This window comes from Takifugu flavidus, chromosome 1 (assembly GCF_003711565.1).
Source record: "Takifugu flavidus isolate HTHZ2018 chromosome 1, ASM371156v2, whole genome shotgun sequence".
Classification (NCBI taxonomy): domain Eukaryota; kingdom Metazoa; phylum Chordata; class Actinopteri; order Tetraodontiformes; family Tetraodontidae; genus Takifugu; species Takifugu flavidus.
Window position 1 is genome coordinate 3,843,562 of NC_079520.1, and position 18,496 is coordinate 3,862,057.

Here is an 18,496-nt window from a genome sequence, read left to right on the forward strand (position 1 = left end):
TTAAATCTCCATGAGATCAAAACCCTTTTTCCACCGGAAATTTGGCAAGCAAAATATAAAGGAGGAAAAGACAAAATTTAAAAGCAAAACTTGCGTTTGTTTATTTTACTGCCAAAAGAAACAATGAATCTTGATCTCACTATAATTGTAATGAAAATTATATAACAATAAATATAATCGTAATAGTGGATTGTTACATCACCCTAAAAACAATGATTTTTTCGGTTCATTAGAATAATGATTTCTGTGATTCAAATTCGTTCCGTGCTTGTAATTATTTGGGTTATTCCAGCCGGGATCCCGTTGAGCAGGAGCTCCCAGGTTCCGCTCAGACTGGTGGGAGCTGCACCAACACCGATCGAACACATAAAATAAGCGCCTAAAAAACACCAATCTGTACTGGAATGTGGGAGTTTTAGCAGCAGAGCTTCCAGCACTGGGTCGTCAGCTGGAGGCAACAGTCTGATGATGTAACAGGAAGTAGTGGGCCGCCTTCCGAGCGTCTAGCTGACAGGCGCTCCGGTCGCGCTCATTGAGAACCGGAGATCCGCTGTGGACGGTCCTCTGAGGGGAAGACAGGCTGCCTCGGCGTCCAACTCGATCCTCCGCGCTGTGTTTGGATGTTTTCTGCCGGTAAGAAGTGTTGGAGGATGCGTTTGTGCTTCCCGTTTGCCTTTTGAGTTTTGTCGACTGGTTTGAAGTTGCAGACGTATTTTGATCGGTGCTGTGTGCATATCGGGGTCATGCCAACGGTGTCTGCATGGCTCACAGTAGCCATGTGCATTGTTACATACACTCTTAATGCACACCGCGACCACCGCTGCACCCATTCAGAATTGTAATCTCCTGCTCAGATCGGAGTCCAACGGGGGAGATTCATGCTGTAGTTGGTGGGTTTGGACGCATTACGCCACCTCAGCGCGTCACGATCCAATCAACCTCTATAAATATGAATGCACTAATCTTTCATATAGGAACCTTTTACAAAGCTTCATATTTTGTCGTTTGGGACTATTTGAGACGTGTGTGTCGGGCGGCGTGGCAGTTTACTCATCTGTAGATTAAATACTCTCGTGCGTAAAACTGATTCAAATGGCATAAAACTACAACGTGATGCGCCAACGTTGCCAGATGCTTGATGGATGCGATTGTGGTGGACTAGTGAGCTGTTGCACGTGTGGTTATTTCTTGTTTAGGTGAAGTCGGAGGGTCGGAGCTGGCGCGTCCAGCGTTGCGCCCGAAGCCCGTTTTAGCGCCGGGGCTTTGATCGAAGCGGTGGTCACTGTTCGCTAAATCATCCGCATGGTTACGTAAGCGGCAGATTTGGAAGTGCTGGAAGTTTGTGGGCTGGATTGGAGGGAGGCATGATGTTGGTGATGCGGGCGTCGGCGCATCACTGTTTGCCAAATTTGGCGATTTTCTGTCAACAGATTTAAAAATAAAAAAAAAGACGTGCAATGCGAGACATGTTTTTAATGCATAGAACTGATAATATGGAATCATCAGAAGGCAGGGCTGCAGTCATTCGGTGGCTGGATCCTTGAAGTGATTAAATAATGTAATGAAGCAGAAAATAAAGCTGCCTCATACACGAGAGCTGTCATGTAACAAAAATAAGGTCTTTGCAGTTATTTGAGTGGTTACATCAGTGTTCCGGTGAGACAAATCACAGATACTTGTCGTGATCCTGACAAATAAGTTCTTGAGGGAGGGTGTGTGTGGCTGTACCACCTCATTTATGGCCATCATCTGTTTAGAACGTTATGAAACATTTTGACTAAAGCTGTTTTTTTAAAATGAATTTCCCTCACTGTCCATGCCCGTCGGCTTACAGCCTCGGGATTTTTTGGACCGTGAACACATCACCCCTGCCAGTTGGCAGCGGCCTCAGCTTGGTCTCAGTAGGCCCATTTCCTTTGACATCTCCCACAAATACACAAACCGCAATGGGAAATGTCATACAACCACCTAAGCTGCATCCAGGAAGGGGTTATTAAATATCAGTGAGACAAAGGCCACGGCGACACTGCTGCGATTACTGCGCGGCCGTTCATCGGTTCAAATGTGGAGGTTGTGCCAGTTTAATCTCAGTCCCGCTGCTGGATGCACGCTGAGGGTGAATCCAGCAGTCGAGTTCCTTCAATTCCAGGGGTCTATTAAAGGTTCCGTGGTAGCAATTTTTCAGTGATCACTTGTGTCTAAAACTCCCATGAGCTCCGCCACATCAAACGCAGGCGAGTGCACGAGGTTTCAGAGTCACAGGGTAAGGGAGCTGCTCATTACGCGTCTTCTCTCATAAATCATCGAGGCACAGAGACTTTGCACAACCTTCTCCTCATTGATTCACCTCTTGTCGCCTGCAGACGCCGCGAGTGCAGGCTGTATTTATTACTGGCCAGGAACTCCAATTTTATATCCTTGCTGAGAGTTTTTTTTTTTTTATCTATTTGAACTTCAACCCACACCGTGTTTGGCTCAAACCAGCACCAGTATATTGTCTGTTTTCTCCTGTTTGTTGCTCCCCCAATCCAGGCTGAAGTTATCATATTACAGTTATGCACACGTGCACCGGTGTCAGAGTGCTCCCCTCAGGTCATGGATTCAGTTTCAGGGATGTCAGACCCTTTGAGGGGACTTTTTCCACTCATGCATTATGGAGGGTCATTCCTCTTCCTCTGCGGTTTAATTTGGGCACGCAGGCGAGACCTGCCGCGGGCCAGCGTCTTTACAAGCAGCGTCTGGGTGTAGCATCGCTGTCTGTGTTGCTTATGGAGGAAAAGCCTGTTTGGTTTCTAAGGGTGTTTCATATTTTTGTGAGCTAAGCAAACATTTATCAGCAATGTAGTCACTGACGCAGGCTTCCCGATGAACGGTGTAGGAGGGGCCGCTGCTATAGAGAAAGCACCGCGGCCCGTGCTTCACTCACTTGGCTTCTAAATTGAAATCAGCCGTAGCATTTAGCCATGCGTTATAAGTTGAATCATTTTGAAGGGGGGGAAATCACCTTTTAGATGCTTTTCAATGTATGTATTTGATCTTTTTTGTGGGTGGGCATTGATTGCATATTTGATGAAATCAAATCCTGAACCAAGCGAACCGCTGGCCAGTAAATCATCCAAACCAATGATACTGGTCCCCTGTCGGTTTATGTCGGCGTATTTGTGTTTGCTGGTGTTTGTCCTCGTTATGATCTTTGTTATTTGCAGGATGTTTGATTTTATTGCAGTATGTGTGGGAGTTTTCTACACCGCTCGATCTGGAAACCTGGGATCCGTCAGCGTCAGAGAAGCTAAATCTACTGGTAACTGCCGGACAAGGAGGTTGGTTAGTTATATTTAGATGTTTACCAGTAAACGCTCCAGTCAGCCACTGCTTTATCTATGGGTGAAGGACTTGAGAGCTCTCATGAGTGCAGGAACCATGTTGGGGGTGCAGTTGAATCCCTACTTCAGTCTCTTCAGGCAAAAACACGCAGTTGATGGAGGGATCTAATAATCACAATAAAGGGTTAACGTACGCCATGAGTACCCCAGTGGGACCAGACCAGCCACAAGGTCCAGGCCCATCACTCATCAGGGACGTGGAGGATGGGATAGCAAGGGTGGAGACCAAACAACTCCAAATCCTTTTATCTGACGAGTCTATTCCATCATTATCCACAACCCTGCTTACTCGTATTTTCTACTTCTCTCCCCATAAATGATATAATGCCTCAAGCAAAATGTCTGAAGCAGATAGTTTGGTTGGATCTCCAATTATCTAACCTACTCAAGTGTGAAAAAGTAAAAAGTATCTTTAAAAACTCTCAGTAATGTTGCATTTAATTATGTTCATTTATCGTGTTCTTTATTTATCATGCTCTTTATATGAGTCTCAGAACATTTTATAAGTGCCTTTTAGATCAATGTCCTCTACAAAGCTCTCACTATTAATATGGATGGACATCTAAACCAGCTGAAACCTCTGGTTCATGTGATGATTAATGAATTTATTGTTTTATAAAGTCACTCTGTGCAGCTTCCTCAGTCAGCTGCTGCATGTTTGGTCACAGGATCCAAACACACACAGAGAAACCTGAAACTCTTCGTAATGACATGAAGAACATCTCGGGGTCAAGTCGGGGCCCCCACAGCGAGCACGATCTTCCCTGCCAGCTAATAACCACGACCCCGGGGGTCATTTTTGCTGCCGTCAACATCTACTCATTCCTTCACCGTCTATGTGGTCATACTGTGATTCTGAACAAACATTTCTGGTATTTATTTCAGAGATGGCTGCAGCTCTTCATTTTTCCGCCCAATCACAAAGATTCTTGCAGCTCGAAGCCTTGGCCGTGTGCTTTTGAGTCGCATATCCATCATGTTTCCGTGCACCTCAGAAGCTGAGATATATGACACTTGTCACACCCGCCAGGCACTTAAAGTCACAGTTTTATTCAGCAATCAGTTGTTCAAAACCCACAGTTTTAAAAAGAAGCTGTGCGATCCAATAATTATTCTTTAATTAGTTTTGTGCTTGATGCGAACTGCAAGTGCAACACGGGGATTGGGGATGGATAGAATAACAGTGAAAACGGACAGGATGAGCAAGTGCTGCTTATCATGTAGAAACATCCCAGAGGGCGTCTTTCCAGGTTAAAATCCAGACCTGCAAACGCACCGTACAATTAAAGCAAAGCATCTGTGGAAGCTCCTTCTCTGATCCCACATAACCTGTGAAACAACTGTAAACAGTCATTTAAAACCTGTTGTCAGCAATCGATGGGGCCGATTTAACAGCTATCAAGCACACAAAAACAACAGCCTAGTTGGGAAGGGTTCGTTCCACAGACAGGAACAAAAAGCCTCATGAAGCCATCGGCCCTTCATTCACTCAACAGATAAAACTGAGTGACCTGTGAAAATGAGGTTCCGTGTAGTGGAAAGAATCGGTGTAATTAGCCACACTTTCCCAACAGACTGTACTGTATGCCTCAGGTTAACCAGCGAGCACATACTCAACAGGTTATTGGGCTATTTAAAGCTGAGCCTAGCAGCCGTATTGCAGCATCAAAACATTTACATTAACACCAAGGAGAATAACCAGCAGCTGGGCAGGTGCAGTGCGCGCAGGGAGCTGGGTTATTTTTAAGCCGTGTATTTTCATGGAAGCTATTTATGCTTGTTTTTCCTTTACGTCTACCAGAGGCATCGGGAATAGGGTCCTTTTCTATAGTAACACCTTTTTGTAACCTTTAACACAACTCAAGAGAACCAGAATTTCCTTTGCATCCATATTTTCTTTTGATTGAGCCACAAGGTGTTTGACAATTTGCCCTTTTGTCCCGTCTGAGGTTGAAATAATGCTGAAAAGACTATATAAAAGAATATTAAACTGGTGTGTCCTGAGAATATGGCTTCATTGTTATCTTGTAATTCACTCATTTTAGTAGTTCTTCTAGAATTGGTTAAACACTGTCATAGTAATGTCTAATCTCTCACTTGGTTTTTAATATTTCAGAAATATAATAGATAATATTTACTCTATTTACTGGTTAGGAGATGCAAGCGGCTTCCAGGCACTAATCCAGCACTCACCGATGGCATCGATACAATTTAAGAGATTTTTTAACAAGTGTCCATGTATTCCAATTTATGAAAGAATCATCTGATGCATTGCATGTCCACCCACCTCTCCATCCCCCACACGTGCACTATTAGCTATAAAAAGAGCACCGTGTGTTCTGTGTTTGACCTGGAAGTTGGCAGTGGATGAAAATGGTGTATGGCAGGATGTTTCAATATTCATGAGTCCCAGGGATCCCGGGCCCCTCAGAGCCGTACAGCCTCGGGGGCTTGAATGACCACCGTCTGAAACCTGGAAACATAATTTCCTCTCTCTGTGAGCCTCCCTTTACATTTCCCATAAACTGAATTAGAATACAACCTTTTCTCCATGTAAGACCGTTAAGTACATCCAGGTGCTAACTCTGGATGTTAGCATGCTGGCAAAAAGGGCGTGAAAGTGACGACTTGTACAGGTCGGCATCTGCGTCTCAGTCGGCGCCGTCACTGTAAAGAATATGGCGTGCATCAGCCGAAGTGGCAGCATTAGGAGCTACAGAGGGCTGTTTATGCAGCAACCACGTCTCCTCCCTCACATCTGTGTGGGATTGCTTTTGTTTTCTCCTCACATCTGGTGGTGCCCTTGGCAACTTGGAGACTTGCCTCAGTATGTTCTCATGCTTGGTGAGATGAATCTGTGTGATATTTCAATCTAAATTTGAGCATTTTCCTTGGGTGGCAGGGGAGATGTTTTCTAAACCTATAGCCGGACCGGAGGAAATGTCTCGCTGGCTATATATGGTCTTGTTGTTTTAGCGAGGAAGCTCTCATTCCTGAGAGCACCTCCTGCTCCATATGTCTTCCAGAAAGTGCTTTTTTTTCTCTGAGAATTTCCTCTTTCTTAGATTTCTGTTCCCTTTGGGCAGCTGGAAACCAGTAGAAACTAGTTTCTTCGATGTTTACGCTCCCTTATTAGAACCAAAATTTATTCTTGATGACCTCTTTATTCTTGATGACATCATTGATTGAAAACAATTAAAAGGAACAAACTGAATCTTGAGAATCGTGATTGTGTTAACACCTGAAGTGTTGTCAGGGTAACACGAATGTAGGACACTGACCCTTGATCGCTGATGTATGTGCAGCGTGTATGAAACTGAGCAGTTCTCAGATGAGTAAACACCCCGTGATGGCGACTGGTGGGAAAAGCTGGACTGTTCGTGCGTGCTGTCCAACCGCTGCCCGGTAAAGGTTAAATGGCACTTTCAGTCACTATTTAGTTGGAAGTTCAAGGCAAATTCATATGATGAGGGGTGTAGCACATCCTGTTTGCAAATAATGAACTTAAAAACTGCTTTCTGGGTTGTGAGGACACCAAGTTCTTGTTCTTATCAGCAATCAAGGAGACAAATAACCAGCTGGCACCCAAGATGCCATCTAAAAGTTCATGTTTCGGGGGGTGGACTGAAACCTGCGGCAGGTGCTGATGGGGGAGAATAATCACTCTCTAGAAATTTTGTGAGAAGACATTATGAATATGTTATCAGATGTAACAAAGCCTGCGGCATCATAGTGATGGAGAAACGCCCTTTTGGCAGTATAATTAAGGGTGAAAGACCACACAAGCTACCTCACATATGCAAACTACAACAGCGTTTATTCAAGGCTTTGGTGAGTGAGTGACTGATGGTAAAAATGATGACACAGAACAGAACAAACTCATTGTTCACATTCTGCTTGTTAGTGCTGCTGCAAGTGTGGATCAGTCGCTCTGTTTAAGAGCCCGTATCCTGTGTTAGAGGACAGTAATGGCGTTAAAGCTCCGGCCAGCCTAATGGACATGTGAATGCCACCATTGGCGCCAAATTTCCTGTGCGGTCAGGATGTTTACAGCAGGATGACAACAGGGGCTGCAGATAGGCCAGCGGGTCAGAAGATGGAAGCCATGATGCTGGCCCCAGCTGACTGTAAACCGCCATTAAACTCTTATGTAGTGAGTTAATTCGAGGGTTAACACAAAGCCACACACAGTTCTGCATCGTGAGGGGATCGATTCTGATCTGAGTTACTATCTTCATTCATGTATCGACTCAGACGTGGCTGCTGGAACAGACCCGGCCCCGTTTCTTTGCCACAGCACACATTTAAATATCGGACTCAGGGAAGGCAAAAAGGTTGAATCTCTTTAATAATTAACAGCTACTTTTCTTACGTATCACATCCAGCTTGTTGAAATGTATCATAATTTATTTTCCAGTGATATCTATTAAAGCTTTAACTGAAAATATTTTAATGATCTATTAATGATAGTTCTAAATAGCTGCTAAGCAGCTAATTACTCATACCCATATTACCAATATACCAATATATTACCCATATTACACCCTATATAGGCAGAATTAATACAAGGTTATATAACATCGTAGGTTGCTTTATAATCAAAGCTCCTTGGCTTTGATCATGAAGCTCAAATTCCCTCCTCCAGAATCCAGAACATCACCAAACTGTAATCATCTGTTCCTTATCAACAGTTCCTGAAAATTGTTTGAGTTATTTTACTAACAAACAAACGCCAGCTGTCCTGTAAGCTCCTCCCTTGGTGGAGGTAACCAGCAGCGTCTGGCTCGGTGTGCATTGAGTTCATTTTCTTTTAGTCAAAGATCCATGACATTATGCAAACCGTTTCCCCAGTGGGATGGAAAGTAGCAAAGCAAGAAGGGATCCTCCACATGGAGGAAGCAGCAAGTCCTCTGTAGCGGAGTTTCAGAATCAGACAAGACGTTTTCTTTCTTTTATGAATGACATGATGAGTTTGCCAAGACAAAAAAAAGCAAAGGGATTGGCCAAAGCTGCTGCCCATGTGCTCACACACACACACACACACACACACACACACACAACACACACACACACACACACACACACACACACACACACGTGTTTGCATGCATGATGCAGGAGTGAGAGCTTCCCGTGGCTGTTTCTGATTTGCACATCATCGTAACGTCACACAGCCCCACTTTCAGCCGGCCCCTCCTCTTTACCTCCTCTCCCAAGTGTAATGGAGGTTTTAATTCGGTGCAGGCATGGGCGGCACCGGGCCAGGCTCGCCGGCGATAAGGCCATAGAAACTCTGAGTCCGTGGAAATGGGGCTGGCAAGATGGCGTATTTGCATTATTTGTGCCATTAAAAATGTAATTACTGCTCAGTAACTAGTTGTGCAAAGCTGTTCAAGGACATTTCCAAGTTTCCAAACATGTCAGCTCCTTATTCTTGAGAAAGTGAAATAAACGATTGCAAAATGTACCAAATGTCTTTGAAGTAGCCTGCAATTCATTTGCTCCACAATCGGCCTGTTGAGGCTGTTAAGATGTTATTTTTAAAGTAAACTGCCTTCAAGGAAAAGAACAAATTGAATCCAAACCACCCATAATCAGATCAGAGGATGCTGAGTCAAGGCTGCCTCTGTCTCACCGACAGCACATTTTGTGTCAAACGTAGTGGCGTTTCTGCTTCAGGTACCCAGTAATTCTGCCCCTCTCACACACTGCATTCAATCTTCAAGCATAGAAGACTTGATAACTTGAGCCAAAAGCACCTCACACAACTATCCGACTGACAAAGGAAGTTCTGATCCAGGTCCCAGTGGGTAAAACACAACTTTCAAACACGAGGGACGGTTGAAATATGAAATTATACAAACCTCGACGGACGTTTTCACCCTTCAGTGATCCAAAGTGGGTGGTCTCGGAACGAGCCATTTTTCTGGCTCACGTGTTTCAAATATCTGTTAATTTATTACAATTCCCAGCACATCCTGGGTAACTTTGGAGATGCCGATCAACTTTTAGACTAACACTCTCTTGTGTGATTTAGGGCTCAGTTAGGGATTCATTCACGTGCAGCGCTGAGATTCAGAGCAGTAATCCTCGGCACATATCTTCACTCTGTGTGACTTGTATCTGGCAGATATGCTAACAATGCTAAGCACTCCTTTATGGTCACCTTGTAGGCTGTCAGAGTGCACTTCCTGTGGCTAAGACAGAAATAACAAACAATAAATTGAGAATTAAACCAGTTTGAGGGGCATTTTTTAAACGAATCACTTGTTTTCAGTCATATCTGGGACTCTTATTATGAATTTCAGATGGCTGATGGAGCATTGTAGCTGTAAAAACAACCACAGTAGTGTTTTCATTATGAAGGGGGTTAAATGTGTAACCATGCCAGTGTTGAGACTTTTCAGAGTTGCGGGAAAAGAAATGGAGCAGGTGTGCTTACGTAGCTTCAGGCCTGATCAGACGCTCCAGGAACATCGCAGTGCAGACGCCGGTTTTGCAAAGCCGATTTGTCCAAGCCGCGGGATATGTAAATGTTGCCTCATCTGCTATGCTGCAGCAGTCAAATGAAATCACAGTGGCCTGCAGTTTGGCTGCGAACCACGTTGGGGGAATCTGCTTTGATGCGATACCAACATCTCCCGATGAAGTGCACACCGCACCCTCCAATAATCTGCCACATTAGTGGAATTTACAATCTGTAACACGCCCTGGTGACAGCATGAGATCCAGGGTGTCAGAGAAGCGCAACAGTCAGTGAACAACGAGGTTTCCTCTAAAGATCACGCTCCCACTCGGCACTGCTGTCTTCGGACCCTGAGGCAAAAACACACATTAAATTTAGATTTAGCATCAATTCTCTCAGTGTTAAAACTGTATGAGTCTTGTGATTATGTGTATTTATTTAATATGCAGCATTATGATGACATATGGTTAGTTTAGATCCTTGATGACGCAAGATGTCTTTTTTAAACTTGATTGATTTAGTCTGAGCATCCAGTTGCACGATTCTGTCCTTTTGCTGCTGTTGAATCTGCACATAAAGGGTGTGGGGTGTTTGCTTTATTCTTGACTCTCACAAATCAAATTTCTTTGAATCAACTCGGAGTTTAACCAAGCACAACGGCACTATCACGGTCAACGACAGGCAGCGCTTCAGAGGAAAACGCACATCAGAGTTGTATCAAGGCTGCTTGTAGACGGGCTTTATTACGCTTTGATGACAGGACTCAAGCGTTCGCTCTGTCATTCCAGATCGGCAGCTGGTAAATCAAGAAGCAGTTGCGACATGGCCAAAAGGAAGATGAGCAGCGCCGGGCGGAGCTGGATGGTCGCCCTCATACTGCTGTGTAATCTTTCAAAGGTAAAACCAGCTGCACGAAAGCAAAAAAAAAAAGAGAAAAGAATGAAAAATCAGCATTGTCTCAAAAATCAGACGTTGCTTTCAACAGGAGGAATGAATTACTGCATCTTCTGGACCCTGCATGATCAGGAGTGGGAAGGAAAAATCTAATCCTGTCATGTTTTTACTTGCTGATCAAGCACATTATTGATTGCATTAGCCCGTAAATTGGCTACACGCTATGAAATCTAAGTACGAAGTTGGGACAGGCGGAGAATGAGTCGGTTGTGATCAGGGCTTCATTGCTGGAGGATCACCTTGATTTAATTTGAAATGGACTGGAAGCTGCCAAGCACCAGCACAGCAGTTTAACAGAGTTTGATCTATTAATAAAGACCGATAGGCTCTGCCTTCCTGCAAGGATTGAATGCTAAATGTGTCGTGGGTATGAATTATGTAGCCGCCTGCTAAATAGTTCATGATGATCAGATAGAATTAAAGTATGTGCGTCATCCAGACTTCACATATGCCCGAAACCAGAGTGGAATTAAAAACTCGACCTCACTATCTGAGGCTTTAACAGCTAAATAACACCTGCGTCTGAAATCAGACAGGCGGCCACACACAAACCAGATTGTCTTTTTCTGGTTTCACTCAGGGGAGGAACTTTGTAAAAAATAATGTCACAGAGAAAAGATCACAATTCTTGACAAGTCTAAAGTATTGTTGTTTTTTTTTCCTCCTGGTTCTCAGCAGATGTTTGTGAAAGGAAGCCTGGAAGTCAACGAGACACAGCAGCAGCATCCAAACAATGTGTACCACGACCTCGGCATCACCAGGAACAAGATCGTTACAGCGCAGTTTGAGTGCTATCAAAAAATAATGAAGGACAATAGGGACAGCAGGGGAGGTAGCTTGTTCAGTTTTCATCTTTTAGTATGAAAAACAACAAATGTGCTAATTGTGGACAGCGTGATGGGTTTTGATTTTAATCTCCTGCCACCCAGAGCCCATGTGTAATCGTACCTGGGACGGCTGGTTGTGTTGGGATGACACCAAGGCCGGCGTCATCTCGGAGCAGCACTGTCCAGACTACTTCCAGGACTTTGACCCCTCAGGTTTGATCTATGGTGCTTTTGGAAAAAAAAAGAAAAAACCAGCAGATGTTTGTTGTGTCTTCAACTCCAGTAGTTTATTTTAATTGGCCATCAATCTTTTGTAATCGATTAGATCCGGTCTCCAGCTTTCATGTTTGTGCTTTTGCCCACAGAGATGGTTACAAAGGTCTGCACTGATGGTGGGTACTGGTTCCAGCATCCAGAGAGCAACCGGACATGGACCAACTACACCCGCTGCAATGAACGCACCCATGAAGGCCGAGTGGTAAGAATTACACTAACCACGCACGGAGTGTCTCATTTATGTGCATATTAGCTCATAATTAGTGGAAGCAATCTAATTTTCAATTAACAGGGAATAAACACGTGACAGCCAAGAAAAAACTTTTATTATCATTTGATTATCTTTAAATCCAACATAATTTTAATATAAATATGGTATTTATGTATTAATTATCTCGAAGATGATTAGTCACCTCCAGAGTGAGTAATCTTGTTTTCCCTGCAGACCGCCATGAATCTCTTTTATTTGGCTCTAATCGGACACGGGCTGTCACTCACCTCCCTCTTCATCTCCCTTGGAATATTTTTCCACTTCAAGTGAGTTAACCAGCTCGATCTTCACATGCTTCAGAGCAGGCAATTAGGCCCGGCGCCAAACGAGACGCTCTCGTTATCGCGATGTCTTTCCCTTCCTTTAGGAGTTTGAGCTGCCAGAGGATCACTCTGCACAAAAACCTCTTCTTTTCCTTTGTTCTGAACTCTGTCATCACCATCATTTGGCTGACGGCCGTGGCAAAAAACCAGGAGATGGTGCAAAGAAACCCGGTGAGTTTCTGGCAACAATGCACCAAAATCTGTTTAAAATGTAGAAAAAGTGCAGGATTAAGGCAGTTATGTGTGCAGCTTCAGTTAAAAGTGTGTAAATGGTGAGATTATTAACCCTAACATGCGGCGACCGGCCGTTGATGGCTAATTCCCGTGGAGATCCGATCCCTAATCACGTAATTCCGTCTTGTCCTTTCTCCCAAGACGAGCTGTAAAGTGTCGATGTTCATTCATCTTTACCTCTTTGGCTGCAACTACTTCTGGATGCTGTGTGAGGGGATCTATCTGCACACGCTCATCGTGGTGGCCGTGTTTGCTGAGAAGCAGCACCTCACGTGGTACTACCTGCTGGGCTGGGGTGAGTCAAAAGTGCAGGACAAATGCAGCGCGGTCCTATTAAATCAGAAACGAGGTGGAGATGAGCTCCATCTAACTGCCAGGGTTGAGAGATGGAAGTGAAATGGTGTTTTTGCTGTTTGCTTGCAGGTTTCCCGCTAATTCCAGCCTCCATTCACGCTGTCGCTCGCAGTTACTATTACAATGACAAGTAGGTGTTTTAGCGTATTGCTTTGATGTACCGTAACTTTATTTTACACAATATAACAGATATGTTAGAGCTTAGAACTAAACCTCTTGACACCCTATACATATAATATCTAGTACCCTAATGTGTGGACTCACCGGTTGAATAGTGCAGAAACCTGTAGAGAATCTTACTGATGCACAAGTTTTTAGAACAATTAAAGTTCATCACATCACAACTGCTAACACAAACAACCCAACTGCTCCTGCGTGTTTAACCTAAAAATGTGACCGTTATTGATCAATACTCCTCACAATTAATGAATGCGTCAGAAAAGCCATTGATCTACGAACCTGCTCATCCTTTATTGATGATGTTGTGCAATCACTCCTCCGCTGTCTCCTCTCCAGCTGCTGGATCAGTTCCAAAACATCCCTGCTCTACATCATCCACGGTCCCATCTGCGCCGCTCTTTTGGTGAGGATTTAATGTTGTCTGAATTGATCGGCTCAGCGTTTTCTGTCGACGGCTGCTGTGCAGACATTTGCCTCCTTCCGTGCGGGGGGGGGGGCTGAGGGCAGGATGCTGAATCTTAACACGCGTAATTGGGTTTATGTAGTGAAAACGTTGCATCTGCCTCTCAGAGGAGACACCCACTGAACCCCGAGTGTATGGCGTATTCTCGGAATTCACCATTGGGGAGAGCTGACATGTGTTAGTGAAAACTGACTCTCTGGCAGCACAAAGTGTCCAACAGAAACCCTTTTGCAATGACTTGTTTGTGTTTCAGGCTTCTAAAATGGTATTGGCACTGGTTAATTCATGCTGGAGTCCTTTTGTTGTCTCCAAAGGACTGTTTGTGTATTAAATTCCTAAGAAAAATACTTTTAGCACATCATTAGAACATACATTTGGGGACTACATTTATGTTCAGCAGCCGATTTACAGATTTCCGGAGAGAATGTTTGTACAGATTATGCTAATTTATTGACGTCCCCTAGGTCAATTTGTTTTTCCTGCTCAACATCGTGCGGGTGCTCATCACCAAGCTGAAAGTGACTCATCAAGCAGAATCCAGCCTGTACATGAAAGCCGTGCGAGCCACCCTCATCCTGGTGCCTCTCCTGGGAATTCAGTTCGTTCTCTTTCCCTACAAGCCAGACGGACAGGTCTCCTCTGAAATATATGACTACATCATGCACATATTCATGCATTACCAGGTGAGATCATTCTGCTTGTTTTTGCTGACTCGTCTCGGATATTCTGGTATCTTTTTATACATGAGGCATTAACAATCTTCAGGAGGTCTCATCAATGAATCCCCTCTTATTGACTAATCTTCGCAACTTGGTCGACAACATTCCTTTGAGCCGCTGGCTTTGTTTATACTGAGTTTGAAAGGAAGCAGGAAGGAAGGCATGCATTATCTGAGCTGAAATGGCCTGAAATCAGTTCCATGTTTTGCAAGGTGTTATCTGATCATCTGGAGCTGTCCCAGCACACTCGGTGTTGAGCAACAGGCACGGAAACGACTGCGCGCACCAAAACACGTTCGACCTGGCGTCGTTAAAAGCCCACGAAGACTGTTAGGATGTTATGTCGCGGCGACTGCTCGAAGCACAGAGTTTACACCAGGAGGTCACATGACCGACTGGGAAAGTGGTGTGTGTAGTGTCAACTGCCAAAAAGCTGTTTCTGCTCCACCTTTAAGAGAAAGCCTGCAGATATGAAGCATGGGTTAAAGATACTCAGCCAAGGAAGCTCAGTTCCCCACCAGGATGTAGCTGTTAACTGTGTTTACAATAACTCATCACACACACACACACACACACACACACACACACACACACACACACACACACACACACACACACTGCAGTTTACCCTCATTAGTTACCTTCACGATTCACATAGGTAACATTCCGATCTCTCAGGTGGTGTGCGGAGCCCTGAGTTCTGGTCCCACACTAAAAGGGTGTGAGCGCGCCAGTTGTTGGATTTGCGGTTGTTTACGGTTCCTCTTTGTTTGTGTGTTTCCTCCACAGGGTCTGCTGGTGGCCACCATCTTCTGCTTCTTCAATGGAGAAGTAAGACTCGCCTTTTCTCTGCAATTAGCAATTCACGCAGACACGCAGGCACGTACTTGTGCACGCTTCCTCTTTGTGATGAGGGAGAGTCTCAGCAATTTCCTCAGCCCTCTGACCCTCCAAGCGAGGACGGTAAACTCAGGCAATGACTCAAATTGCTCATTCCTCCAGGGTTTACTAGGAATTAAAGCTTATTTACAGCTAACAAACAGCCGTGTCCTGTCATTTCTGTATCCTGTCATTTCTATTCTATTTCTATATCCTGTCATTTCTATATCCGCATCCTAGTTTTACTGTGACAAAGCCTTAAAGTATAGCAGTATTTCACAGCTAAACCTTCAAACCTTCAGATGACTGTGATTTTATTTAACAAATGAGTAAACTAAAGGTGATAACCCGGAATTGTATACCATAAACTCAAAAGTGACAACTGTAAGTGATATTGACAGTTCAATTGTGTTCGCTCAGGTCCAGGCGGTTCTGAGGAGGCACTGGAATCAGCACAATATCCAGTTCGGCAGCAGCGTGGGAAACCACTCGGACGCCATGCGCTCGGCCTCCTACACGGCGTCCTCCATCACGGAGGTGCAGGGCTGCTACAGCATTGACGGCCACTCAGAACACATGAACGGCAAGGGCTTCCACGACACCGACACCTCCATGTTAAAGTCAGACAGCCCCTTCGCCTGACAGCACCCCCCCCACACCCCGGCCCTGTATAAACTGCATCGTGTTGGTCTCTTGAGTGAAGATTTTTACTGTATGTCGGTCACACGGTATCACTATACATGTGAGCACAATCGGACTTTTTTTTAAAAGTTTCCTCGACACAGTTCTATTCTGGACCCCGTCCAAAGATGCACACTGATACTCGCGATATTGTTGCAAGTATTCTGTCTGACAAAGTTGTCTTCAAACGACCCGATGGCCTTTTTTATTGGAGTCAATTGCACACAAACAGCTTGTAAATTCCTTGACGTTTTTGGTGCCAAACCAGCATATCATTGCCTGTCTCATCTGTTGCTTTTTTTTATACTCAGTACAAACTCAGATGTTTAACATAGCATATTCTATGTTAGTCAGTTACCACTTAAATACCACTCAGTATTTTTTAAAAAGTCAAAAACAAAGCATCTTAACAGTGTTGTCTGTGTGTGTACTTCTGAATGTGTAGTTGATGTAAGCTCCGCAGAATCATATTCTCACCTGCGAGGTGTGAGTTTTAAAGGGTTTATCAAGGGAAATGTGTTTATATGGTCCTTACCAACACGGTCCTTACCTTAACCGCATATCCTGTACATACTCGTCGCATCTGAATGTAACTACGCAGTTTGAAATCCTCCAAACTCGTTTGCGTCACATTCCCAGACAGATTCAATCAGGTGTTGGGAAGTTTTCAGCCTGGAACCAGCACTTGTCTGGGAACAGGACAAATTTTGATTCAGAAATGTATCCAGTCAGCACTGAAGATTGGATTGGTGACAGGAAGGAAGGACGCACTTGTCCTGCAAATTCATGTATTCTGCAATTTTTCCAGCTCGCTTGTAAATAGCCACTACAGTGACAGCACATCTGTCAATTAAATTCAACCACAATTTTATTTTATGTCATAGTTTCTTGACTTTCTCGGTCTGAACACACCCTCATTCGGAATCACTGGTCAGGAATCAGCGCTGATAATCTCAGCTTCCCTTTCGGAGAACATTCTCCATAATTCTGGGAACGCAAGACATCATAGTTAACTGATGTAAATATTGTTTTTCCTGTAAAGCAGACCCTTATCAAGAGTTAAACGCAGAGTGACCTATTTGTTCTCCTTGGAGACATGAAAAGTGGTGCGGTTGCTAAGCTGGAGCTCACAGCCAGCTTGCGTCACCGTCAGCTGCGGTTTCTGGCCCCCGTCGGCTGAGTCGCTGTTGCCGGCTGTGTCAACATGGACGGAAAAAGGGTTCCTGCTGCGCTAGTTGTCCACGTCCTGCTAATTTGCGTTTGCCTCCCGACGATCTTGTGAGTCAAACGAGGCTGTGATCTACAACGCCGTGATGGTGACTCACGTACAACCAGAAAGCATTTAACCTTAAAATGCAACTTAATTTAAGTTCAGTCACAGTTGTTAGAAATCCTATTGTGCGTCCCATTTCATCTGTTTCCCATCTCTTTGTAAATGATATTGTGAAAAATACTTAAAATGCCTGTAAAGTTTGTTTTTGTTTGTTGGTTAATTCTATATGCTCAACTTTGGTAGTCTTGACAGACTGACTCCATAATGTGTTTGAATGTAACTGGCTGTATTTTATTTTTTTTGGACGTGGGAAAGAAAATCATTTATTTGTACAGAGTATAGATATATCTATATCTGTATCTATACAGATATAGATATATAGACATATATATAGATATATTTCAATACAATGTCTCTATTTTCATTCATTCACTGAATCAGACGATGTTGTGTTATTGTGTTGAAAAGGAATACATTGCAGCACAGCATCAGTTGTCACCTGTGGTACTTTTAATAAATATTGTCTCACCATAGCAACCGCCCATGCACAAAGCATTTATCTGCTGTAATTGCAGTATAATTAAGACTTATGTACAGCGCGCCTGTCACGTACAGGATTGTCTTTAGAAGCTTTAAAGAAACCCAGAGCCTGACTCCCAGACAAGGCAGGAAAAACTCCCATGTAATAGGAGGAGAAGAAACCTTGTGTTGGACTGGAGTCATACGGGAAGGGGGGACTCTTGATAGTTAAGGAGGAGAAGGAAATAGGGTGGTGGTGGTGGTGGTGGGGGTTGATAGAGGACCCATCTTGTTTTTTTATTGTTTGTTTGCAAATCAATGGAAACTATAACCTCAGAGTAATTCAATAAGTAGTCCTCTGATTAGCTTATGTAGCATTTCCAGCAAGCAAAGCAATATTCATTGCTATTGTTATTATATTATAATCTGTTTACTGATAGTGATGCTTATTGAGCTCCGGGTTAATTTGACAAGAATAGAATAGCGCTGTTAAACCTGTGGCTCAGAGTAACAAGGAATATCCGGGTACTGCAGGTATCTCCCTGCGATTGTCAGCGGTTTCCGTCATTTCCGGCTCTACGCTACGGACATGCTCCATTCTGAAATAGTTGCTTTGGCATGTGTGCACAATCATAAAAGGTTTACAACAGTATCTGGCCCGGAGCAACGATCTAGGGCAGCAAACCGCCTACTA

At 44.0% G+C, this 18,496-nt stretch overlaps 1 protein-coding gene across 2 annotated transcripts; it reads left to right on the forward strand.

The window, feature by feature from the left end:
* Positions 1-450: 450 nt before the first annotated feature.
* On the forward strand, positions 451-17,816 carry calcrla (calcitonin receptor-like a). Of its 2 annotated transcripts, none has more exons than XM_057034617.1 (13): positions 451-633; positions 10,638-10,746; positions 11,479-11,635; positions 11,733-11,843; positions 11,996-12,108; positions 12,352-12,443; positions 12,545-12,671; positions 12,876-13,029; positions 13,158-13,218; positions 13,605-13,671; positions 14,196-14,414; positions 15,240-15,281; positions 15,750-17,816. In XM_057034617.1, the coding sequence occupies exons 2-13, from the start codon at positions 10,672-10,674 to the stop codon at positions 15,969-15,971; spliced, it is 1,440 nt and encodes a 479-aa protein (XP_056890597.1). In that variant the 5' UTR covers positions 451-633; positions 10,638-10,671; the 3' UTR covers positions 15,972-17,816. The 2 variants fall into 2 exon arrangements, with proteins under 2 accessions (XP_056890597.1, XP_056890605.1); XM_057034625.1 differs by having other exon boundaries at positions 455-633; positions 11,482-11,635.
* The last annotated feature ends 680 nt before the right edge of the window (positions 17,817-18,496 follow it).

What these genes read in the sequence shown, in the direction of transcription:
- calcrla (XM_057034617.1), top strand. Translation starts at nt 10,672, where the DNA reads ATGGCCAAAAGGAAGATGAGCAGCGCCGGGCGGAGCTGGATGGTCGCC. An exon ending in GTACTACCTGCTGGGCTGGG is followed by an intron (nt 13,030 to 13,157) that starts GTGAGTCAAAAG and finishes GTTTGCTTGCAG; the next exon opens with GTTTCCCGCTAATTCCAGCC. An exon ending in ACATATTCATGCATTACCAG is followed by an intron (nt 14,415 to 15,239) that starts GTGAGATCATTC and finishes TTTCCTCCACAG; the next exon opens with GGTCTGCTGGTGGCCACCAT.